Genomic DNA, 27,471 nt, shown 5'->3' with positions numbered 1-27,471 from the left:
ATCGCTTATCCATCTTTTACAGGGCCTTCCTTTTGTTATATTTCCTTGGGGCTTTCATCTCTGGATTACTTTTACATCTCTATTATTTGACATTCTTTCTAAGTGACCAAGTCAGTTTAGTCTTTGTGACTTTACAAATCTAACAATATCTACACTGTGCATTAGCAACATATAGAAAACAACATATACCACAAAGTTAAGTTAGTAAAGGTGGACTATTTAGTAAAACTTATATTCAATCAAAAAATGGAAGTATAAATACACAAAACAAAAAGTGTTAGTGGTTTTATTTTCCAAAAAATCAGTATATATAGTCGTCTACTATAGTTAATAAAATTATTTACAATACATATATAAAATCGCACAAATTCTTCACCAATCCATTTTTGATCCATCGTAACAATAAAATTGGCCATTATGATCATCATTCAAGTTCTTTAACAATTCAATAATACCACAAACACTGGTATCTATATCCAGAGGCGCATTTGAGCCTCCCATGCTTGTTTTAACCCATCCTGGATGGATTGAAGTCACCAAAATTCCATCGTTTTTAAAATCTACGCTCAAAGACTTTGTTATCATGTTCAGAGCAACCTAAAAATTAGAATGGGATTGGGTTTATATCTTTTAACAGATGGGTTAAGATAGGCAAAATGGCCTCATTCCCATTTTCCATCCAATCCAATTTTTTTACGTTGTCACTTCAATGCTACCTTCAAAAACACAAATAACTGGTTTTTAGGAGTTGTGGGAGATTCTCTCCCTTGTAAAGACTTCAAAATAGATCAAGTTAAGGTTTTTTTATAGGTTATATATAATTTGAAGTAACTGATTCCGTTATGAGATTCAAAAATTGGACAAAACCCCTTAAACCCCAAACAACCATGTTTTTTTCAAGGTTTTAAGGGCTTTTGCAAGTCTGTAGTGGGCTAAAATTGTGTTGAGTGTTATTATTTAATCATAGAATGTAAAAAATTGAATTTTGGGATTGGGGGCATTTTGTCTATCTTAACGGTGGTAGCCTTTACAAATTCCTTTATTGTTTTTGATGATAATTAAAGGCGGAGTATACCTTTGAACATCTGTATGGGTACAATCCTCCTTGGTTGTTGAGAGACAAAGATCCCAAGTATGAGCTCATGTTTATAACAGCTGATTTATGAATGCCTACAGGTTTACTCACATTCTTAGATGCAGCTTTTTTCAATAAGGGCAACAATGTCTACAATGGTCAATACAAACATTAATTCAGATATACATGTGTACACCAGCAAAAATTGGTGCCACTATAGTATGCGGTCTACCGTCGCGTTTCTGCAATAGCTTGCAGTCTACCTGTACGGCTCAACAACACCATAATCTCTTCTCAGAAGGATTTGGAAACAATAATGAAAGACAACAAAGCGTCAGTGGGCAAAATGTTTAAAGCTAAGTAGCAATAAACATTTTCAGGAATATACAATAAACTTGTTTCTTTATTATTATATAAATAACACCATAATTTTTTAAAAAGATGAAATGGCCTGGTAGATATACAAAAATTGGTTTCGTCTTGACTATCCACAACACAACATCTGAGAGACTTCCACAGAAGCGTGATGTTATACAGGAGTGTACCGTGGCGTTTCTTCGACAACACTGACTTCTTGACGAAGCAGATGATGCTCAACCTTGCCATCGTTAATCGTTGTGGAAGTGCCTTGCAGCAGAAGACATGAAGAGATCGAGGTGGAGAACCGAGGCCAGTTCCGCATTGTCCTCGCAAGAGCTGCCAAGTAACACCGTTCGTTCGTCAGGGTAATGAATTTTTTCATTACACCGATCTCAACAATAGGATCAATTCGAAGCTGCCCCTATGAGATATTTTGGAAATAGTGTGGAATCTTCGTGGAAGATATTCCCTTAACCATCTAACGGGAAAGTCAGTGAATATGGTAACCGACTGGTACAACATGTGCCGAGAAATTTCTACAGCTATCGTATCGAGAAGAGACCCGATGATAGGAACAAACGAGAGCCCCATTCAAATTGATGAGGGCGGTATTCGGTAGTCGCCGAAAGTGCAACAAAGGACACATGCTGGAACGAGAGCTGCTGCAGAATAAAAGGACAGAGATGCTGAAGTGGAAAATCAATGAAATCATGGAGCATGTATCGACGACCCTTGGATGTTTGGATTGAAAATTGGGGCAGACTACCCCATCTATATTTTTTCGTCGAGCGGAGAGACAGTGCGACTTTAGTCACCATTATCCAAAGAGAAGTTGGAGCAGGTTCCTCATTCATTCTGATGAATGGCCTGCTTCATCATCCAGTCCTTTGCGTCCACTGTTGGACATAGTCCTCCCTCATTTTTGTCCATTGTGCTCTATTTTGAGCACTTTGCATCCAATTTCTTAAAACTGTCAGTCCAACGGGTAGTGGGTCTTCATCTAGGTACTTTTTTTGTCTAATTTCTTTCGAGATTAGAATGGCTTGCTTATTCAAACCTAAAATCAACTGGGATTCGAACATCAGACGGTGAACCACCAAAGGTACTACATAGATCCTGCATCAGGAGCGCACACACAGGGAATCATTTCCAATCTCATTTGGATGACTACTGATAGAGGATTCTGCGGAAAGATGAAGAGGACCTGTTTCTCACATTTTTAAGGGAGGTCAATCAGGTATGTAGATAGGGTATTTTTTTTTTATTTTTGGTTAGGGTGCCTGCATGACTTTTCAAACCTAGAATCGTTGGCTGCTTTTCTCTTTTAAATTAAGGTGCATGAATTTTTCTTTAATAATAATTAGACTGTATTATTCTGTAAATAGTTAGGTTACCTACATATAAATATTATTTGTATATAGTTGGGGTGTTATTTTTTGTAAAGTATTAGAGGCCCCTTTCATTTTACATTTGCTTTCCTTCAAATGTTTATTACTTGTGAATGAATATTTTTTTTCTACAAGAATTTTCTTGCAATTTATTATTTGGAGCAAATTCTTCAGGAAGTTTTAGATTGCCATCGGTAGACCGCAGACTAAAAGAGCTATACCTATGCACATGCAGACCGCATACTATAGTGGCATCAAAAAATCTTTCTAGTAAAAAACCTCTGTGGTGACTAAAAAATGTCATGAAAATTTAGAAGGGAATATTTTTTAATGTTTTCAGTACCTTGGTCAGCATTAAAGGCCCTACAGAGTTGATTAGAAAGGTCTCCATCATTTGTTCAGGTTTTACGAAATTTATCCTTGTCGATTTTGGAGAATATCCTGCGTTATTGAACAAAACGTTCAGCCCATCGTCTTTAACAATATCTTCTACCCTCCTGGCGAAATCCTCAAAGGTTTCCGGCTTGTCCACTTCTACAAAAACAAAAATCTAAAAAGTACAGTTGTACGTTGTACAGACATATCTGAAACGGCGAAGGTCATTCAGGTAGCAAATCAAGGAGAGGGGACTTCAGATTAATGCATTGGTGCAAGGAGTAAGCGTCCATTTAAAATAAATTGCGCACGAAATCAGTTACACGAGCGGGACACCCTCAAAAAAGCGCTTAGTTTTCGAGATACTGACCACGGAGGACTGAATGGCTAATTTTATTCATACTTTATATTTTCGAGGGGGCTGAAAACGAAAATAAAGTTTATTTTGAATTTTATGTTCCCTTTTAATATTTGTTTCTGAATTTTTTACAGTAAATAGCTCTAACATTTCTGAAGACAACACTACATATTTCAAGCTGTTATTCTTATTTTGATAAAGGTTATGAATTTTTCAAAGGAAAAGGTGCGGATTTGTGCATTGCAAAGTTTAATCGCAAAAGTTGTGTGACGAAGTTTAAAATTTAGCTTCTTAATCACCTCTATGCTAAAATAGAGAGTACAAAGAAGTTTTCTGGTAAGTTTTAGATCAAAATGTTTTATAGAAAAAAAAAATAGTGCAACTTTTAATGTCGACATTAGAAATCCCCAATATACCGCTTATTTTTCGAGATACTGACAATGGGTGGTGAATGGCCAATTTTGGCCTTAGATTGTTTTTGACCCTGATGAAACCGAATATAAAATTTATTTTAAATTTTAGGTGGGGGAATATTGTCAAAATTGCAATTGTACCCTGAAAATAAAAAAAAATGAAATTACGTTTTTTTGCGTCTAGCTCGCTGCAACTCTGGTTCTAATATTTTTTTCTAAAGTTTGTACACTCTACTTTGTACACCCTATTATATCGGTCACTTTTTTGAAGACAATGGTTTATTCTTTAAGCTTTTAGTCTTATTCTAGTAAAAGTTATGACTCTTTTAAAGTGCAAGGTGCAGATTCGTGAATTGCAAAGTTTAATCGCAAAATTTGACTGACAAAATTTGAAATATAGATCTTAAATTAAAGTATTTTTAAAACATGACACAAAGAAGTTTTCTGGAAAGTTTTGGATCAAAATGTTTTATAGAAAACAAATAGTGCAACTTTTAACATCGACGTTATAAATCCCCAAAATGACGCTAATTTTTCGAGATACTGATCATTGGTGGTGAATGGCTAATTTTGATCTTACTTTATGTCTTTGATGGTGCGGAAAACGAAAATCAAGTTTATTTTGAATTTTAGGTGGGAGAACATTGACAACATCGCAATTTTGCCCTAAAAATAAAAAAATTAAACCACGTTTTTCTTAAAATTAAAAGTTGCACCATATTTTTTACATAACACATCTAGATCTAAAACTCCCCATAAAACTTCTTTGAACTCTATGGTTTGACATAAACGTAATCAAATAGATAAATTGGAAATTTTGTCACTTAATTTTTGCGATTTAACTTTGTAATTCACGCATCTGCACCTTTGATTTTTAAAAATTCATAACTTTTATGAAGAAAAGACTACAACACTACAGTTGCTTTCATAGTCTTCACAAAGGTGAGAAATATGTGCTGTAGAAATTTCAGAAAAAAATATTAGAATAGAACAAAGTTGTAGCGAGTTAAACGCAAAAAAACGTGATTTACCTTTTTTTATTTTTAAGGTAAAATTGCGATTTTGACAATATTTCTTCACTTAAAATTCAAAATAAACCTCATTCTCGTATTCAGTACTATCCAAAACATAAAGTAAGATTAAAACTAACCATTCACCACCCATGGTCACTATGGTCAGTATCTCGAAAAATAATCGTTATATTGGGGATTTCTAATGTCGATAATAAAAGTTGCACTATTTTTTTTTTCTATAAAACATTTTGATCTATGTTTAGATCTATACTTTAACATACACGTGATTAACAAACTTCGTCGCTCAACTTTTGCGATTGAACTTTGCAATTCAGAAATCTGCACTTTTAACTATTTAGAATGGGAAATAAGCCACAATATTATTAAAAAATGATTTTTATTAACGTTTCGACGCCCAAATCGGGTGCCGTTGTCAAAATACTATTAATATAAACAAAAATGTTGTTGCTTAGTAAAAAAAATTCTTCTAATAATTTATTTAATTTGACTCATTTATATCGGCAATTCAGATACATATGATACATTTTAAAGTAGAAGACTTTAAAATGATATTGCCAATATTTATGAGTTGCGTTCCTGGGACGACTTTACTGAAAGATAGTTCATTCGATTACATGAAATCAACCCCAACTCAAGAATATCCGTCACAAAAAAATCATAGCATGTGATCTGTCTTTAAAAAGAAAACCACATGCAACGGTGACATTAAAATTCTCGCGTTAGAGATCTCATAGTAAATCACGAGGGAAAACCAGGAAAAACCTCGTGATACTATCCCGACATCGTAAGTATTTGGACTTACATTTAATTTACTCTCAAAATTAATACCAAATTCTGACTTTACTATAATTTTGTTTAAATTATAAATAATATCAATAATACATGGGTATATAAGTAATACTAAAATATAAAATATGTACTAACTCGACTATTGACTTACTAATTGTGGTATTTTCTTTCTATTGACTTCCTCTTTCAGTATGGGTATCCACATCCTACTGCATTCCACCGAGGAATTTGCGACACAATTGATTTCGTTTAGCATAATTAGAGCCGCTTCTTTGATTTTTCTCTTTTTACTATCTGTTTCTTTCAGGACTATACTTGAATCTCTCCACTGAACTCTATGTTCATTATCCCATGCGTGTTGACATATTTGAGATCTATCAAATTCTCTATTTTTAATATAAGATTGATGTTCACTTATTCTAACGTTTAATGGTCTTGATGTTTCACCTATATAAAACTGTTCGCATTCACAAGGTATTTTATAAATACAATTCTTTGTCCTTTCTTGTTCATTGTTAGGTTTAGTTTTAGATAGAATAGATCTCAATGTGTTGGTTGTTTTGAATGTTGTTGAAATGTTGAATTTATTTCCTATTGTTTTAAGTTTCTCGGATAGTCCTTTTATGTAAGGTATTGATATTTTCCTCGTATTATTTCTTGTGAATGTTGTAGGATCCCGTTCTATGTTGTTCTGTTCCATTCGATCCAATCTTGACAATTCCTTATTTATAAACGATAAAGGATAATCATTTTTTAATAAAACAGATGTTAAGAATTGTTTTTCTTCTAAAAAGGAATTTTCGTTAGAACAAGTAATTTTGGCTCTATCATATAAGGATTTTATGATTCCCTTTTTAACGTTGATGTTGTGATTTGATTTGTAATTGAGATATCTGTTGGTATGTGTTGGTTTTCTATACACTTGAGTCTCATATCCAGTATCCTTCTTTAAGACTAAAACATCGAGGAAAGGCAGGGTGTTATTATATTCCTTTTCCATTGTAAATTTTATTGTCTCTTCTTGATCGTTTATAATATTCAGGAATGTATCCAACAATTCTGATCTATGAGGCCATATTGAAAACACATCATCTACATATCTCCACCATACAGTGGGTTTTAAATTTTGTTTAGAAATGATATTAGTTTCGAAATCCTCCATAAATATATTAGCCAATAATGGAGATAAAGAGGAGCCCATTGCTAGACCAAAAAAAGAGGAAGTCAATAGAAAGAAAATACCACAATTAGTAAGTCAATAGTCGAGTTAGTACATATTTTATATTTTAGTATTACTTATATACCCATGTATTATTGATATTATTTATAATTTAAACAAAATTATAGTAAAGTCAGAATTTGGTATTAATTTTGAGAGTAAATTAAATGTAAGTCCAAATACTTACGATGTCGGGATAGTATCACGAGGTTTTTCCTGGTTTTCCCTCGTGATTTACTATGAGATCTCTAACGCGAGAATTTTAATGTCACCGTTGCATGTGGTTTTCTTTTTAAAGACAGATCACATGCTATGATTTTTTTGTGACGGATATTCTTGAGTTGGGGTTGATTTCATGTAATCGAATGAACTATCTTTCAGTAAAGTCGTCCCAGGAACGCAACTCATAAATATTGGCAATATCATTTTAAAGTCTTCTACTTTAAAATGTATCATATGTATCTGAATTGCCGATATAAATGAGTCAAATTAAATAAATTATTAGAAGAATTTTTTTACTAAGCAACAACATTTTTGTTTATATTAATAGTATTTTGACAACGGCACCCGATTTGGGCGTCGAAACGTTAATAAAAATCATTTTTTAATAATATTGTGGCTTATTTCCCATTCTAAATAGTTAAAATTGTAAAAATGCCACAAGAAAATAGCTTCAGAACAACATTAAGAAATCTGCACCTTTCACTTTAAAAAATTGATAACTTTTATTAGAATAAGACTGAAAGCTTGAAGTAAGTACCATTCTCTTAAGAAAGGTGAGAAATATATACTGTAAAAATTTCAGAAAAAAAAATATTAAAAGGGAACAGAGTTGTAGCGCGGTAAACGCAAAAAAAGTGATCTCTTTTTTTATTTTTAGGTTAAAATTACGATTTTGACAATGTTCCCCCACATAAAATTCAAAATAAACCTCATTTTCGTTTTCAGCACCTTCAAAAATATAAAGTATGAATAAAATTAGCCATTCACCTCTCCGTGGTCAGTACCTGGTCATTTTAGGGGTATCTCCCGCTCGCCTAAGTGGTTTTGCGACATTGCCAGATAAAATCGTCGAATTATTGTTTATTTACAATACATTTAATAGTTTTTTTATAAACATGAATATTACAAGTGCAGTGATAGATAGGACAGTAAGTGCGCAATCCCGTGAAATTACATATACTCAATGTTTTAAAATACATGCAGGACGAAGCAGAAGGTAAGGACACCGCACACATCTTATGGAAAATTTAATGTCACTCAAATTCAATAAAATTTACATGAATAGATTCGTCTCGAAATTTCGCTCGTTTTTTATCATTGCGCCAACTCTGTATTTTGCTTAATTAAGACGTAAATTGATATAAATAAATCTAAATCAAATATCAAAAAATCACCTCAGATTCGCTGACGACATTGTGATTATAGCGAGCTCATTCGAGGAACTGCAAATTATGATAGAGGAACTCGCAGGCAGCTCCCAATACGTCGGTCTAAAAATGAACATGAAGAAAACAAAAATAATGACAAACACAGATGACCCCAGACGCATAACTATAAATGGCAGTGAGATAGAAAAAGTCCAGGAATATATCTACCTAGGCCAAATCCTGAAACTTGACAAAGAAAACCAAAGTGCGGAAATTAATAGGAGAGCAAGACTAGCATGGGCAGGATTTGGAAAACTTGGTTGGATACTTAAGAACCGCAAAATACCTCAATATTTGAGGACCAAAGTGTTCAACCAGTTGCATCCTTCCTATCATGACATATGGGTGTCAAACCTGGACCCTAACCAAGGCAAATATGAATAAACTAGCTACAACAGAAAGAGCTATGGAAAGAGCAATGTTAGGTATACGACTGTCAGATAAAAAGAGGAGCGACTGGGTAAGATCAAAAACAAAAGTCGAGGACATAACAACAAAAGTTGCCAAACTTAAATGGAGCTTTGCAGGCCACACTGTTACACAAAAAGACCAACGTTGGAATGCCACGATACAACATTGGAGACCTTACCAAAGTAAACGACCGAGAGGAAGACCACAGATGAGATGGGTTGATGATATTAAAAGAGTAGCCGGAACGAATTGGAAATATGTTGCTCAGGATAGAGACCGATGGAAGGAGTTGGGAGAGGCCTATGTCCAAACGTGGACGATAGAAGGCTAAGAAGAAATCAAATATGAATTTAAATTAGTCAAAGAGAGAAAAAAGATTTTCGGAATCGCCACTATATAAATTTTTAATATAGATAATAAAGTAGGTATAATTTGACCAGGCGTACAAAAGTATTAGTTTCTCTAATCCTCTTAACTCACTCAGGGTAAGTCCTTGTGAATAGCCATCAGGCTAATATTATTTATGAATGACATTTTTATGGACTCCAAAAATGTAATTTCGCTAAACTTGAATTGCAATTAACGCAAGCAAAATACAGAGTTTGTTTAAGTTTGAGTACAAATCTAGTCATGTGAGTTTTATTGAATTTGAGTGATATTATATTTTCCATAAGATGTGTGCGGCGTCATTTCACTGTTTAACAAATGAAAAACTGAAAAACCTTTGAAATCCGATTGATCTGACAACGTCGCATAACCAAAGTTTCGATCGGTCTGGCCTTGGAAGTTTCAGATATTTTTGTTGACTTGTAACAGCTTCAGAGCAGCTCAGTAAGTATGATATGCCGATAACACATGAACAGTAATCGAAATTGAGTATTATCTCCAAAGACGAAGAAGATCGAAGATGTAATACCATGAGACAAATTAGATTGAAAAAAAAATAGTTTAAAACATTAGTTATACCTTACCCAGTTGCAAGATGTGTACATTTTTGTTTTCAGCTGCTATTTGTTGGAGTTCCTAAAAAAATAATCAAAATTTATTTAAGGCCATCGGTACATAATTCGCAAATATTTTACGGCTATCCCTACGTTTTCTGTCTTTACACGGCGAATTACGTGTAGTAAAATTCACACTGGTATAGATATGTAACCATTACTAGAATGTCATTCTACTTGACAATGACTTCATTAACTTTAAAGAGATGGCTTTTGAAATGTTCTTGGATAACTGTTATTTGTATAATTGCAAATTATTAATTCAGTCAAAGAATACATATCTCCGTGGGAGATATGTATTCTTTGATTCAGTTAACAAATGTGTGATAATTTCATTCATAGGAGATTCTGACCAATAGAAAGCTACAGAAATAAAAATTAAGGTGATTATTTTTTAATGATTTTAACTTCCAATCGTATAGTAAGATATTTGATCACGTGTTTAATTCTGTCCAATCAGATTAAAATTATACTGAGAATTATCTACTGCAGAAAATTACTGATAGAATTTTTTTAAGTAGATTGTTTCTGTTTAATGGCAACCAGTTTCCTAGTTTTGACAACTGTCACATTTAAGAAAATATCCATAATATACGTAATAAAAAATAGTCTTACGAATATCACACGACAGTAAGAATACATAAGAAAATAATGCTTCATTTTTACTCAAATTTGTTGCCATTGGGCAATAGCCACTCGAGCCCTGCGGGCTCTCGTGTCTATTCACCTGCCTCTGTCAGTTTTTCCAAAGTGACGAGAATGTCTTGGTAATGATGCCATGTCACATTTACGGCATCGCCTCTTGCACTCCACCGCGTGTATTTTTACACAATTTTTAAGCTTTTGCCTGTAGCTGCTCTCAGAACTTCCCAACGATGTGTTGATGAGAAAAAAAAAGAACAGCAACGTTCTTAAGTGCCGAAAAAAGTTACTGAATCCACCTCAACTGAGGCAGCGTGTAAACAAACTAGGTTTAACGAATGATTTGAGCAAGGTACGAATTCAGCTTTAGGGTTTATTTCTTGAATTCTTTGTTGAACTCCTGAATACTTTCCAGTCATAACAGCAGCATTATCATATGTTTGGCCTTTACAGTTGCTTATATCTAGGCCATCAGCTTGAATCTTGTCCAAAATCATCTTTGAAATTCCTTCAGTAGCTCTGTCTTTAATTTCAATGAAATCTATAAAGGATTTCATTACTTTTACTTCCTGATTTTCAATTACTACGTATCTTAATACCTAACTTGTTTGATCTTTATGAGAAATATCTGGAGTGCTGTCGAATATAATTGAATAATACTTAGCCTTTTTTATTTGTCCGATGATATATGTTGGCGAATGTTGGTTAAATGTTGCCGCCCCCTAAAAAGTGCTGCCCGGGATGGGCCGCCCCTGCCGCCCCCACTACGCTACGCTACTGGTGAGGCCAAGGAAGAAGAAGAACATCCTGGTTAAAAAACCTCCGAATCCGGTTAAACACAATATCTGTGCAGCTTTTCCGCGCTTATATAGATAAGATAAAGATGGCCGTGATGAAGAAAGATGTGAAAGGGTATAAGATTAACAAGGAATACCTTCCATTAACAGTGAACAGCGAAATTTAGGAATTTTCAACGAAAACTTTTCGTTTATAAATTCGCAAAGTCTGTGTGTCATTGCGTTGCCGCTCCTGCAATACTTAGAGCAGAGTTATCGATGGATTCTCTTGTAGTTTTGTCTTCTGAATCCAAATCTGAAAACGGCACTTCGATATCTCTAACCGTCTTCGAGATAATCGACCTCAAAGTCTAAAATGTGACGTCACAATCATTTTATTTTCTGCCGACACACTAACCGTTAGCTGAAATCGTTGCTAGTAAGTAGGCTAGTTTTTTAATCTGAATTTGTTAAGCAAAGCATAGGTTATTTACATTATTTGAGTTTGACACTTCGTGAATGTCAAACTAAATTTTAAATTAAGTAGGTATTAATAAAATATCAATGACGTTTGATAGTGAATTTAATTATTATAAATAAATACGATGTTCAAAAATACACTTTGAGTATATTTTGAAAGCAATAATTTATTAACAATTTTAAAAAGGTTTATACGAGTATACGGTTTCCCCTTTAATGGGAGTACCTAATGATAAATGGACTGTTCCATTTGTTATGAAATGAAAATTGTTATTATAGTCGGTTCGCTAAACTCAGACACAACTGGCTAGTGATTTTAGTAGGTAATTTTTTTGTTTTTTTGCCAATTTTGCCAAAATTGACAAAACTACTAATTAGTTAGTGATTATTAACTATTTAGTAATTATTTTTTTGCCAAATTGGTAAAATTACTGACTAAAATCACTAGCCAGTTGTGTCTGAGTTTAGCGAACCGACTATATGAAATAATATTGTTTGGAATAAAAAATTATGGTCTGATATGTGCAATTACATCCTTCTAATGGAAAAAAATATTTGAAGATTTTTCTCAAATTATGGATACCAACAACATTTTCATTTAGAATTCTTTTATTTTTAATTTGACGAAGAAAAGTTATTCTTCATAAAAAGTTCTTCATGGTCTAAGATTTATGACGCAACCATCATATATCAAATATTATTAATTTTATACGAGATACATATATAAAAAATATGAATTTCGATCAAGAGTAAAGTACCTTTATAGTTCACAACATTTAAATTAGAATGATATAATTGCACATTAAAACATAATTTTTAATTCTAAACAACTTTTCATAATAGCAATTTTCCATATTATGAATTAAAATACGTAAATAAACAAAGTTTTCGTTATGATAATGCGCGCATTTTCAGCTTGTTTTACTTAGTTTTAATTCTCATGATAACTTTTCGATTTCTTATTTTTACGTTTTGTAATAATATAATTTATAAATAAAAAAAAGAATGTGTGTGTACTTTGTACGCACGTAAGCAGTTATACTTCTATTATATGATTTCAACGAAATTAATATACTTTAAACAGTTTATTTATATTTATTTAAATATTAAACTAATTTTAATACTTACTACTTCTCAAAAAATTTTATTAAAACAGTGCCAAAAATTAAAATAATAAAAGAATAAAACACACACAAACAAACACATTGAAAAATGCCACAAATGATTTCTGACCAATGTAGGAAAAAAATTTAACTAAATACGTATTTTCTGAAAAAAAAATTATATAATAAATAAACTTACAATCATAAAATGTATAAAAAAAATAAAAAATAAAAGTTTCCATTGGGGTTCGAACCCGCTTATCAGCGCAGTTAGTATTGAAATTCATTCACCTTAAACTTTTACCCACGGAGACTATGTGTCATCATGAGCGAAGATCAACTAACTAAACGGATTAAACTTTTGACGGTTCTGAATTTAACCAAATTATTTTGATTTTGAATTGAAATTATTTAGAATTGAAAGAAATATTAAAATACAACAAAACATATAGTAAGAAAACAATATATTAGGTGAATATTGATAGAAATTTTGATGGTAATCAAATTATGTAAATCAAAGCAGTACATACTATTTTGGTAGGTTCTTTTTAAATTTTCCAAATAGGTAGGTACCTATGAAATTTTTTATTAGGATACTGAAACATTTACAATTATTACGTACCTGTCGCTTTTAAAAACCATTTAAAAAGTCACTACAATATTATAAACTTGCTTTTTTCTCTGCCATCACAACAATAAAAACTAATACAGTCGAACCCGCTTATTGGAATAGCCTTCATGCCAAGTAATAGCCTACGTAATAATAGTACATAACTATGTTATCATGTATATGTATATGTATATGGTTTTAGGTCTTTTTATGTCAATAATAGATACAGTAGTGTAACTATTAGATACTTATTTATTAAAAACCAAATTGCATTATATAATGTGGATACATAGATGAATTAATATGAAATGTATACAATATAAATATAGATGTGTAAATATTTTCTTATTAAAATACATATAAAAGAGTTACTTATTTTGTCTTGAAAGAAAAATAATAGGTGATTGTACTGTTTTTTTTTTGTTACATAAACCACTAATTAGTTGTTGCTCTAAATTATAAAAATTACAAAAATTTCCATTGGATTATACCCCTTCAGAAAACTTCTTACCTACGAGCGGTCAGGATAGCAGATTAGCTGTTTCTAAAAATGTTTTTATATCAGGCAAATGGGCGGCAATATGTAAAGAAATTTGCAGACAAATGAAATTATTTTATGACCTTTGTCGGCGAACGATTGAATTCGTACTCATAACAAAGTAATAAAGTGTAGGTATTACTTGACAAACCCCAAAAATATCTAAACATTGTAGGTAAAAATTTATTCGTTGATATGAAGAATATTCTATAAAGCGGTACCATCTTACTAAATCCTATTCCAATAAACGGATAAATATATTAAGGAGTAAATGGAAACGTTTCGGGACCTCGAATTTTTATTCCATAATCCGGGATATTCCTATAAGCGGTACTCTAATAAGCGGGTTTGACTGTATACACAACATTAATTTGTTTATCCAAAATCTCCATATAGGGCTTTTCATCGATTGGCATTTGTTTCGAGCTTCTGTCAGATGTTGTATAATTTGTGTACAATATTAATATACACGGATTATACAACATAAGACAGAATCTCGAAACAAATGACTGTGAATGAAAAGCCCCATTGAACAATTATTGACAGATGATTTTAACACCCAATCAGATCCCGTATAACGGTATAACGTTTATACCATACTGTCTGTGTGCGCATGCGCGCAGTATTATGAAATTTTACTCTCAATCGCGCCTAAACAAGTATAACTTCAAAAAGACTTTAAGAACAAAGTTATTACAAAAAATCCTCATAAAATTTGCCGTCGCTTGTCGCTTCGTACTCCTAGCCACTCCCAATCTCCTGAAAATTTCATGAAACTTTTAATCAGCGGAATAATGATTTTCAGAAATTTAATTCAAGGTTCTTTCTAGAATCGCGTTCGCGTATGACTTGTAAAATTGAGAATCTAATCAATGTATTATCTCTGGTAGGGATATCTATAAAAATCATAGAGGATTGGACAAATAGAATAGAAGATCATTTAAATTAACGCAACAAAACAGAAGTTCCAAGTTTGCGCTGGCGCGGTTACGTTAGCCTTGTACATAGGTGTGTTTGTGGCTACATTATTTAATAAATCGAGAATAACGTGTCAGAACTTTGTTTTCTCTCACCAGGTGTTAGTGTAAATTGACAAAATGGCACCGATAGGTAAGTAAATACTAAATATCTCATAGATACTCACTTCCGCGTTTTCCACGTTTCTGCATGTTGCCAAGAGACTTTTTGGGGATATTTTGTCTTTCACCAAATGTCGCACAAGGCCCAAGCCTATTCCTCTGTTACAACCTGTTATAACAATGGAATTCATTAATATTTAAGTGTTTCGGCGGCTCACGATAAATATAACTTCATAATCTAATGAAATAATCAATCTCAAGGTTATTCAGCTAATATCAAAAGATCACTGTAGCGGTATTTTAGTCAAATGGCGACAGTTTTTTGTTTTCGTCATGTCAATTTTCGGGGAGTAGTTAAGGGGGTTTTATGGGCTAGTGACACAGTTCCAAATCTACGAGTAAATTTCGCAAGAAAATTCAGCACTTCGAGATGTAGATGTAAGTAAAATCTCTTTTTTTCTACACTTCTGATGACTTGCTCTTTTTCCCCAGTGACGTAATACATAACCTTGCTTTTCCTATATGTTTTTGAGAGGTATCAAAATCAAAACCGCGTAAATTACATTTTTTAGATACTAATCATCTGGTTACTTAATTATCTCTGAGGCAATCATTTTTAAGAATACAGAAAACAATATTTGTTATTTTCAATATGTGACAGTGACTGTCAACCTAGAAATTCTGATAGAAAAAATATTTTCCAAAATTTTCAGTATCCCTTACGTTTGACATTACTAAGTTTAAAATTGCATGATGCGATGTCGTCTAGAAAATCCTTTTGTGAATTTTGCCCCAAAAAGAAGAGACCTGTTGAAAAAATACAGTGTCCTGTAAATTGCAGTAAGGTTTTCTCACATTCATTAATACCGGCATGATAATTGTTTTATTTATTATGGTGAAATCTTTTCACCATAATAATTTCAATTTTTTAGATACCATTGCAACAGTTTTTTACCTGAATTTTACAGTGTTTTTAATTTTTTTTAAGATGTTTAGTCAAAGACATACTTGTAGATACGCTCCTTTCATCTCGGACCAAACGTAGCCAGACATTTAACCCTCCAGCGGACGGGTGAGACCTGTCAGTCCTCTCCCATATAAAAGTACAAGATAAACTTGGTACTTTTTTCAACAAAAACTTTGTTTTCTTATATAAATGTTTGTTAAAGTCTGTTACTCCGTTCGTATATTTGTGCGATGCTGTTTCAAAGTCAAAAAATAGAATTTTTCGTTTTAGAAAACATTCGAACACGAGCATCGAACACATCCGGTTCCCATCTTGAACAAGCGCCACTTGGCTGGTTTTTTATTTGTTTTTAAATACAATCTGTTACATCACAAAAAAAAGTAATACTAAGCATTTTTTTGAACGAACAATGTGAGAGAAGTTTTAGTCCAATGACTATCAACTCCTAGTAGGTTTGTTACTAATAACTACACTAAGTCACTTATTTTCACTTGAAACCTTAAAACACTTATGTTCTAAATGGCAACTCAAGAGGAGTTCTAATTTTCAGTCTATTTATTTGTGTTGAGTTGTCCAATAAATTCACTGCTAATTCGTTGGGGTGCTTTTCCAGTCGTTTAAAATATTTATCACTGCATTTGATGATCTTCTGCTTCACTGTCTCGATCTTCAAGTCCCTGTAAATGTCTGCATTTCTGAGGAACCACAGTGCATTTGTGATAGCAAGGAAGAACCTTGGATTAAAACTGCTCCAGTATTGCTAGGTTGCTGTCTGCTGCAGTTCCCCATCCATAACATCTCAAACATCCCCAAAATCACCGAGAGAATAAACTCTCTGAACAGGAACTTCACAATCAAAGTAATTAACGGCCCCCCCTCCGACACACAAGAATCTCTCAAATGTTCCTGTTCATCTTCCGGCCACGTACTCTGCCGAACGCCCAAACACAAAAAGATTCATTTACCTTCTGCTCTAATGCAAATATGCATTGACGAACTCCCGGCAGAGTACGAAAACATCCTTGAGGCTACTCCGTTAGCCTTCCGTACCCACCTATAACATATCTTCTTCCCTACCCCGAACAGGGAGAAGTTGGTTTTTTGCGGTTTTCCAACTTCATTGCACAATTATACCTGTTCGTCCCAAGAAAATAGCCGCAACTTTTTTCTCCACTCGAACGCTCACTGTCCACGCTACGCTCAAAAGCCACCTCCTGACCGCCCACGAGGGACGCAGGTCCGCCTGTCGTTGTACAATGGTTTCTAGGGAGACTGGTCGAGAGCAAAGCACGGACAGTACACGTAAATGTCTATGGAACCAACAACAATCCATCAAAACTTTCTTCTCTGTTGACTTTTAGCCTTCTGGACACCACCGTCCAGCATAACCAAGGAAAAACACCAGGATACGACACTTGCCCCAGTGTGTTTTTCGGACTGTTTGCTTTTACTGCCACACAATACATTCACGACAAACCCTGAAGAGAACAAAATCCTAAACGGGGACGCACATTGAACGCATTTCTTCTTAGCAATTATCTAGACAAGCAAATCAAACAATGTTGGACTGGACTGCAGTTCCCCACAGTTCAATCCCGTATGTCCAGATGGGCCTAATATTTTGTTAGATAAAGATAAGGTGGATTTTTGGCAGAGTAACCAGTAGTGTTTTTTGTATTTTATTCCTAATTGCTTCCTCTTCGTCCAGATGTGTGTTCTCCATGTTAGCCCCTTGTCAAGGTGTAATCCGAGATATTTTACAGTATCATTCTTAGGAATATTCTTGTTATGCATTAGGATATTCGGTGTTTCTTTATGACATTTAGTGAATACTATGTTAACTGATTTTGCTTCGTTGATCTTTATCTTCCATTTCTTAGCCTATATTTCAACTAGATGTATGTTTTGTTGCAATATTTCAGCTGCCTGTATGAGATCTGAGTTTTTTACCAGAATTGCAGTGTCATCTGCGAATGTTGCGATTGTAGATTCTTCTCCAGTTGGGAAATCAGCTGTAAAGTTTGTGTAGAGAATTGGTCTTAAGACGCTGCCTTGCGGGACTCCAGCATTTATGTTGTGAATTTCAGACACACTTTCTTCGTATCTTGTGCAAAATAGCCTTTCTTCGAGATATGATTTTAGTATTGTATATAGCAGCTGAGAGATTTCTTTCTTCAGTTTGAATAACAATCCTGGATGCCAGACCTTGTCTAATGCTTGACTTTCCAGGAAAATGGCATTGCAATAATAGCTCTTTTCCTGGAAGGCTGATTGTACTTGGCTGGTACCACATATTTAAATCATTCATTTAGTAACACAGACTTACTACTGACGCCACTTATGTGTTACTGGTACCTTTGATAAACCTTCATTTTCCTGTCTGGCTATGCACTTCCATTCAGATCTCTCTTGCGCCCTTCTCCTTGATTGTCTTATGTTCATGGTTTTCAGGTCGTCATCTACCCATCCTGTTCTGGGCCTTCCTTTTTTCTCCTTCCTACTGTCTTCCATTGTAATATTTTCTTTATCGTTTTTGCATTTTCTTGTCTCTGGACTTGTCCCAGCCATGACCGTCTTTGACTTTCCACGAATCTTACAGTTTCACAACCATAGGTTACTACAGGTCTAATCAATATTCTGTAGATAGTCATTTTGGTACTTTTGTCTAATTTTCCTTTAAAATGGAATATTTACTTGTGGGGAACAATGTACAGTGCCGGCAAAAAAATCTTTACATTGCCAACAAATCACCAAATTTGAAGACAATTTTCACGCGTTCTGTCTGCGCTTGGAGGGGAGGGTAGGGGAGGGGGATAGTGTACTTGCGACGGCAATTATCTGTAGTTTACAGACCACTTTGCTTATTTAGGGTATTCTGCGCGTTTGCACTGTAAACAGTTGGCTTTGTGCGGGTAGTCAGCGTTAAACTTCTTCTCATTTACCGCGTAAAGTTTGAGATCGATAAATTCTAAATTGCACTGAGAAATATGGGTCGAAAGAAACTCACAAAAGAGAAGGTTCGTGCTTTAACATTACTACAGAAAGGAGGCTCTGTAATTACTGTAGCACGAGATATTTGTGCTTCAAAAGGGGCTATTTATCAACTGAAATGTTGCAGCCGAACGAAACGTTACCCTAAATAAGCCAAGCGGTCCTTAAACTGCAGATAATTGCCGTCGCAAGTACCCTATCCCCCTCCCCTACCCTCCCCCCAAGCGCGGACAGAACGCATGCAAATTGTCTTTAAATTTGGTAATTTATTTGGCAATGTAAAGATTTTTTTTGCCGGCACTGTAATGATATATCTAAAATTCAATCTAGCGAAATTCAATTCAGTTTATTGATGTCAATATACAGAGTATTTACATAAGTCAAAGTCTGTTAAAATGCATCATTGAAATACATTGGCAAGCTAACACTTAATAAGTAAAATCTATAAAATTTTATCACCTAGTCTAAATACTTAACACAAAGTTAGAATATTAGCATAAAACACAAGAGCACACAGAACATTTAAGAGAGCTGTAGGACTGTCACAACAGGGTAGCCCCGAGATATTCCTCCTGAGAATAGTAAGCACCCACCAAAAGAAGTTCTTTGATTTTTATTTTGTATGTATCTAAGGACAGTTCTCGAATTATTAGGGGTAATTTATTAAAGAAATGTATAGCCAGACATGATGGGCCATCTCTGCACCTCTCCAGCCTACGAAACTTTGGGGCAAGGTTCCCTCTAAAGCGTGTGTTAATATTATGAATCTGTTCATGAGTCTGGAATTTATGCATATTGCATTTTACATATATAAGATTATCATATATATACTGGCAAGGTAATGTTAATATTTTCCAATCTATAAAAACTTGTCTGCGATCGGCTCTATATGGCAAGCCGGCAACAATGCGAATGGCCCTTCTCTGCAGTCTGAATACATCCTTCGCTCCTGCACTATGGCCCCATGCGAGAATAGCATAGGAGATATGTGAGTGACACAAAGAAAAATATGCCTGCTTTAGTATGGAAGCGGAAACACAGGATGAAAGTCCACGAAGCAAAAATGTATTTGATGATAGCTTTGCCACTAAAGAGGTGGTATGAGCATCCCATATCAGACCATGGTCCAGCAGAACACCAAGAAATTTAGCACAGGATGCATTGTCCAGTTCATCAGAAATATTTCTAGTTGAAAAAAGTAAGGACTGTGTTTTGGTTGTATTGAGAAACAGCCTATTAGAATGGAACCATTGTTCTGCCTCCGACACTGAACCCCACGAACTCCCCACTGCTGTTACCAAATCCTTACTGCAGGATGAGATTGTTGTGTCATCTGCAAAGAGAGTGAAATACGCAGTTTGACATGAAAGTGGTAAATCATTGATGTATATCAAGAATAATAAGGGACCCAACACAGAGCCCTGAGGAACTCCTATGCGCAAGCATCCTCTCTCCGATTCAACACCTGCAAATCTCACCCTCTGGCAGCGGTCCATCAAATAATTTTTTATCAATGATATACTGGAGATTGAGAAGTTATATTTACTCAATTTAGCAGTAAGAATTTCGTGGGACACACAATCGAAGGCTTTACTTAGGTCGCAAAAGTTGGAAGACACATAGTTACCTTGTTCAAAAGCATCTTGGATGTATGTTACAAGATTCAAAATACCCTGAACAGTCTTCAAACCCTTTCTGAAGCCAAATTGAGATTCAACGAAGAGCCCATTAGACTCAAAGAAACTTGCTATTTTTCCAGCAAGACATTTTTCAAATATCTTCGAGAATATAGGTAACAGAGAGATAGGTCTGTAATTAGACATTTGATCTGTCTCTCCCTTTTTAAAAACCGGAATGACCACCGCAGTTTTTAAAACTTCAGGAAAAACCCCCTCAGCTATACATAAGTTTATGAGCTTGGTCAGAGGACATATTATTAGATTTTTTATCCCTTTGATTAAGCTGACAGTTAAATTAAATGGGTCCTTACTGAAATGAGTGTTTTCAGAGTACATAGTTGTCAGCGAGAATATAAGACAGAAAATGAAGACATAATCAAGTATCTACTTGATGAGTGACAAATTAAAAGCATGCAGAACAGGAAACAAAGCTTAGCTCTGATAAAAATTGTATAAAGTCGGTTTCATTATTTTTACAAACATAACAAAAATCTTGTCTCTAGCAGGATTCAGCCACTCCACCAAAAGCCAGATGCTTCTTTCTAGTAAAATGATCTTAGAAAGTGTTTGTAGTAATATGTACATATTGGAAATCCCTCACCTACTTTTAACAGACATTTTTTGTGGTTTTGTAATTTGTGATTATTTTGTGGTTTCCTGAAATTGTATAGTAGTGCAGAGTATCTGATAAAAAAAGTTATTCTTTAGCGTTATGACCAACATGGCTCGTTATTGTTATTCTACTGAGTTTTATTTGGAGGTTGCAATAATATTCTTGTTTCATATTTGGTTTCCTAAATAATCCACATTACTCTCATTTATTTGTGCCTTTTGTCACTGTCACAGTTTTTTTTCTACAGGATAGCGATTTGACAATTTGCTCCTCTATTCGCTCCTTGCGTGACTACACTACACTACATGAAACTATGCCAGTGTCTGTAGCAGCGACATATGACAATTTTGGCGAATTTTTATAATTTTAGTGTCATTGTTTGTATAAAAAAATTTATCCAAGATGGTAAATAAATATTGACTATTAACATCAAATATGTCATATGTGTATCATATGCTTAATGTCAAATTGTGGTAACCAAAAATGTCAGGCGACTACGCTAGGTATCATGTCAGCCATGCACGGAGCGAATAGGTTCTTCCATTAGTTCATGTTTTTCTGTATATTACTCCAGTCGTCATAGATGATAATACTACTGAACCTTTTAATCATATGAGCAAGCTGAATTTTGCTAAGACGTAAATTTTGGAAGAACAAAATAAGATCGAAAAAATTTGCCATACCTACTCCCAGGCTTTCTCCTAAAATCCACCCCCTCAAAAACACTAAAAATTGTTTCGAACAAGAAATGTAGCTGCGATAATTTTGAACAAAAATGTTTATAAGAACTTTTTGTTTAGAATGAACTGTTTTCTTAGAAAAAAACGCTTAAAGCGACTGACGATTTTGAATCTGTTACGTGTGAGAAATCAGTTTTTTAAATAAAGGTACATTCCATGTCAAATCACTCAGGCAAAAACTTTTGGATCTCTGATTTTTCTGAAGCTTTGGTGTATAGCTTCTGCGGGACGTAAAAATAAGATATTTAAGGTCAAAAAATCTTCTTTTTTTTTTCTCAAAATGATATTTTGTGCGATTTTACAGTGATTTGGTGTTTATTTAAACAAATTTGCATTTTCTATCGTAAAGTATCAATGGAAAAAATAATATTTTAATAGAAGGGACTCAAAAATGTCATTATATAGCATTATAATAAGTTATTTTGATTCAAAACAAGTTTTTGATCAAATTTTATAGTATAGAATACGTTAAAATACCGTTTTTTACATTTTCCTCCATTCCCAAAATACATCATAATCGATTTTGCTGAAAATTTGCCCACAGATAGCCAAAACATAGGACTTTAATCGGTTAGAAGGATTTGAATTATATTACAATACCAAAAAAGTTACATTTCCCATAAAAAAATACGTAATTAAAATAGTTACAGGCAAAAATATCAGACTCAAAATTTATATTAGTCCAGTCAGGATAGTATTTGACCTTGCATGCCGAGCTGCCCAAAATTTTATTTTTCTTATATTTAGGGGGTTCAATAGTAGCCTAAATTTAAAATCGCGAATGATTTTCTTCGTTACGTTAGCCGTCATCTTGATTCTAAAGTAGAACCGTTTTTGTTCAGTATCTCCGCCATTTTTAACTTTTCGACAAAAATGGTAGGAGCTGAAATTGTTCCAAATAAATCGTATTTACAATTATTACAATTTCTTTTTAACAATTTTTGTCGTGAGGTCGATATTTTCCGAGTTAATTGTACTTACAGTAGACGCCTATATTTTTGACTATAATATTGCATGTAACTTTTTTGGTATTGTAATATAATTCAAATGCTTCTAACTACTTAAATTCTTATGTTTTGGCTATCTGTGGGCAAATTTTCAGCCAAATCGATTATGATGTATTTTGGGAATGGAGGAAAATGTAAAAAACGGTATTTTAACGTTTTCTACACTATAAAATTTGATCAAAAACTTGTTTGAATCAAAATAACTTGTTATAATGCCATATAATGACATTTTTGAGTTCCTTCTATTAAAACATTATATTTTCCATTGATGATAGAAAATGCAAATTTGTTTGAATAATTACCAAATCACTGTAAAATCGCTTAAAACATTTTGAGAAAAAAAGAAGAAGAAGACAATTCGTCCTTAAATATTTTATTTCTACATCCCGCAGATACTATATACCAATTTTCAGACAAATCGGAGATCCAAAAGTTTTTTGATCCAAAAGTGAGTGATTTGAAATGGAATCACCCAAAATTTGTATCAACTCAATGGTAAAAATGATATATCTTTTGATCAGAGTGTCGTATCGACAAAAATCAAAATGTATTTTAAAGGTAAAGAGTTCAGCTTTCATATGTAATTTTTGCATTTTACCGCAAATAAAGTCAGTTCCTAAAAAGCCATTAAATAAATAAAGGTTGCGTATCATGTACAGATTCTTTGTAAATAGATTTTTTCCGTTTTTCGCCCCTGGCGAGAGGGGTTTTAGAGGGAATGTTATTGTTGAACCTTTATGCAACATTACAAAGAAATCGTCAGAACGTCAGTATTAGGTTTGCCCTGTTTCTATAATTGATTCCTTAATGAATACAGTCCTTGTATTTGTCCTCTAAATATTGATTTTTTAGTGCAATGACGACACATTTGCTATAATGATAAACAGTAATTGTATTAAAAATAATTTTAATCTTTCATTATCGCTATCATATCAATAACAATCCTCTAGAGATATTGTTTCAAACACATTTTAAAAGTCATCTACACTTCATCCAAAAATACATTGTTATATTTATGTAAATTTTTATTTGATGTGAGTTTTTTGTAGATTTTAATTTCCTTTTGAGTGTTTTTCAAACTATCGCGCCAATAGATGCAAACTTGTTCCGATTGAAAGGAATCTATTTTTAGTACTTTTAAAATAGTAAATCACCAAGTTTCAACAAATATTTTGTCTGATGTTTTGGGAAGTTTTAATTTATTTCCAATAAAACTCACAAGGTATTTTGTTTTTCTTCTTTAGATGCGCTTTCCTTATAATTTTGTTTCTGTTATTAGTTGATGGAATAGAATATATTATTATGTCCAAGATAAAAGGTTTCTTTTTTCTAATAAATCAATTACTTAACTAGTTTTTATGGGAAATAAGCCACAATTTTACTAAATAAATGATTTTATTAACGTTTCGACGCCCAAATCGGGTGTCGTTGTCAAAATACAAAAAATATTATCATTTATTTAGTAAACTTGTGGCTTATTTCCCATAAAAACTAGTTAATTGCAAAAATGCCACAAGAAAATAGCTTCTAATAATTCAGTTTAAGATCACATTTAGAAGTTCACCGGTTGAATATACATACCCCTCAGATAATTTGCTATTAACAATTTAATTGCTTAAATGATTGTATTTATATTAGAGATATTTAATTTTACCAAAATGAAAATTGTTTCTTTTGAAAAAATAAACAAAATCGTGTATGGTGTAGTTTGAAACAATTGCAAAATAGGCATTCGTTGGGTCTTTTCCAAGTATAACACAGCTATCGTACGTGCGATTTCAAGACCCCCTCATTTTAAAAATAATTGTTTCAGCTTAAAAAACGTTGAAAAATTATTTCATCTTTATTAATTATAACAATTAAAAACTTCACTAAAATCCACTACAAAGCGCCACATACAAAGTGTTGACACAAAATCATGTTGGAAAGATTGAAGTCGGAACTAGATAAAAAACCAAGCAGGCCTCCGTGCCAAACGCTCCGCTATTGACCACATTTGCACCCTTAGAATTATCTTGGATTGTCAAAAGGCCTTCGACCATGCAAATAAGAGATATTACAAATCTTTTCTGCCAATAAAATAAAAATGTACTCAACGAATAAGCATTTACAAACGGAGGTAATGGTGACCTTGGAAAAACGGATAAAATGAGACCCCAAATTCAACAAATTAACTGGCGAAATTCCTAGTAACTCTCCAAAGCAAGGATGCTGCATAGTACCTACAAACTTCAAAATATTTCCTAATGAGTCGGTCTCAATGTGGAGAAGAAAGTAATACAATATAAGCATCCCAATCGAAGACGAGAGTTTACACTATACACTTCGCTGACGACCAAGCCATTCTAGCTGAAGACGAGAGTGGTATAGACTATATGCTTAGAAAACTGGAAGAGGAGTACACCAAGTGGGGTCTCACAAATAATAGACAAAAAAAAACGAGTACTTAGTTGCAGGAGAAAAACCAGAAGTCCTACAAATTGAAATGGAACCTATAAAATCAACTGAAATCTTCAACTACTTTTAAAGATTTCAACATTCAAGATTGACCAATTAAGATCAGCCACTAGAACGAACTATTGTGGAATAATACAATAACAAAAGAAAATTTATAAATCAATACTAGAAATAATTGGATTGTACGGCGCCGAAAATTAAGGAAATGAACTATTAGAGACGATGTTGCCGGCTCACTAGTCTTGATAGGGTGAGGAACGAAGATATTAGGAGTAGGGCCGGCGATAACGGACCTGCAAGGGATGCATTGCAGGCGGGCGCCCCTCTTTGGGTGGCGCCAAAATGAGCTTTTTCCTGGTGTCAAAAATACTAAAATAGAGAAATTAATTTTTTAAATGTGATTTAAATTCCTCATAATCCCTAATCTCTGTCTGTTATTCTTGCATATTATTACAGACGTAAATTATACAAAAATATACAGCCATAGAATTCCTACCATGTATTTAACTAAGTAATATAATTTATTGGTCAAAGCACAGCCGGTAAAGATATTATATTTCAAAACACCAAATATCTTTACACTATACTCACGCTTTGTTTATTTTATTCAAATGTTTCTAAATTTTGTATCAGCAGTTCCCAGCGAAAATGTTCGATTTGCAGTAAAATAAACAAGGTTCTGAAACTATTTTCTTGCGGCGGCCCGTCTTAAGTATTAATCCCATATAAGCAATATTTCAAATAAACAGTGGATATAAGATTAATAGTTCAAGTTCAAAGCTCTTTCAATTTAGTATTAGTAATAGGTATTCTATGTGAATAGAAATACATAAACAATTTGTCAATTTACTGTGCGGTAAAAAGAACATTATCAGTGTTGCATTTCATTCAATTACATAATATAAAATTATATTTGGTAAGTGCTAATTACTATTATTACTGCAGGGGCGCGTAATTTTGAGAAATTATTATTTTTATTTAGTTAAATAAAAATTGAACCCAAAAAAAGTTATCTGGGGCGCAAAATAGAAGAAGAAACGTCGAAAAAGAAGAAATGGCAAAATACAATCTGGCTATCGTAGCCAATTCCTGAAAAAAGTTAAAAGTGATGTTGTTTTACCCAGTGATAATGATGAGTCCAACAAAACTGTAACCTAACCTAATTTACCGGGGACATCCACACAATTTGTTGATGGTCAAGCCACAAAATCAGTTGGCTTAACCACAGAAAGTAACACAGAGGACGTCCCATTATCCAAGGCATCCAAGGCCCAAGGTAATATTCAGTACAAAGCCTCATCACTCGTTATGTACTGCGATGTGGAGGGGAGGGGTGGTGGTATAGCTTGGAGTCTGATAGGTACCACTCCATTACGGAGTGCGACCGGTTTGATCTTCTTACGGAGTGCGACCTGTGCTAGTTTTGCAGGCGGGCATCTGATACCCTAGCGCCGGTACTGATTAGGAGAGAAATGGAGATTAATTTAGACATAATAGATACAATTGAAGCCACATGACTAAACTGGTATGCACACCTGCAGAGAATACATGAAAAGAGATGGGCAAAAAAGATAGAAAAATAGAAGTGAAGACAACGAGGTAGACGAAGAAGCTCCTGGAGAGAAGATGTTGAAGATGCAATGACCGCCAGAGATTTAAAGAGTGAATATTGCTTCGACAGAAAACAGTGGAACTTCAATGGAACGTTTGATAGTGTGAAAAGAAATAAAATATTGCAGGACATTGATGACACACTTACATTGCCAAGATTGCAAACTGAAAGATTTTACATATTGTTAAAGGTACAACTAAAGAACGCTGAAGCCAACTGTATATGGTTTTCACATGGGAAATGACCAATACAATAAATGGCATATAAATAATTTGAACTGACGTGACTTTATGTAATCGTCGGTAAGATCGCGAGGTTTCAATA

General features: G+C 33.7%; 2 protein-coding genes across 3 annotated transcripts in view; one reads left to right on the top strand and one right to left on the bottom strand.

Moving 5' to 3' along the window:
* Positions 1–270: 270 nt before the first annotated feature.
* Positions 271–15,432, bottom strand: LOC114327641 (C-factor). Its single transcript, XM_050662379.1, has 5 exons — positions 15,147–15,432; positions 9,824–9,875; positions 3,167–3,357; positions 1,076–1,225; positions 271–597 (listed from the first exon to the last, which is right to left on the bottom strand). Exons 1-5 carry the CDS (start codon positions 15,270–15,272, stop codon positions 373–375), a joined length of 744 nt encoding a protein of 247 aa, XP_050518336.1. The 5' UTR covers positions 15,273–15,432; the 3' UTR covers positions 271–372.
* The window catches only part of LOC114327638 (thioredoxin reductase 1, mitochondrial), a 55,434-nt gene continuing 42,772 nt past the window's right edge, over positions 14,810–27,471 (top strand). Inside the window, exon 1 of one of the 2 annotated variants that reach the window (XM_050662375.1) lies at positions 14,810–15,112. In XM_050662375.1, coding sequence (XP_050518332.1) covers positions 15,100–15,112 — 13 coding nt within the window. In that variant the 5' untranslated portion in view covers positions 14,810–15,099. Of the gene's footprint in view, positions 15,113–15,220; positions 15,520–27,471 lie in introns of those variants that run through there. The other variant, XM_050662374.1, reaches the window with a different exon arrangement.

Source organism: Diabrotica virgifera, chromosome 9 (assembly GCF_917563875.1).
Source record: "Diabrotica virgifera virgifera chromosome 9, PGI_DIABVI_V3a".
Taxonomy (NCBI): Eukaryota; Metazoa; Arthropoda; class Insecta; order Coleoptera; family Chrysomelidae; genus Diabrotica; species Diabrotica virgifera.
The sequence above is the reverse complement of the archived record's forward strand: the minus strand, read 5'-3'. Positions and strand labels throughout refer to the sequence as shown.

Coding starts and splice junctions, on each gene's coding strand:
- LOC114327641 (XM_050662379.1), bottom strand. CDS start 15,272: ATGAATTCCATTGTTATAACAGGTTGTAACAGAGGAATAGGCTTGGGC. Junction 9,876..15,146: donor GAAACGTGGAAAACGCGGAA/GTGAGTATCTAT, acceptor TTATTTTTTTAG/GAACTCCAACAAATAGCAGC. Junction 598..1,075: donor ACCCATACAGATGTTCAAAG/GTATACTCCGCC, acceptor TCTAATTTTTAG/GTTGCTCTGAACATGATAAC.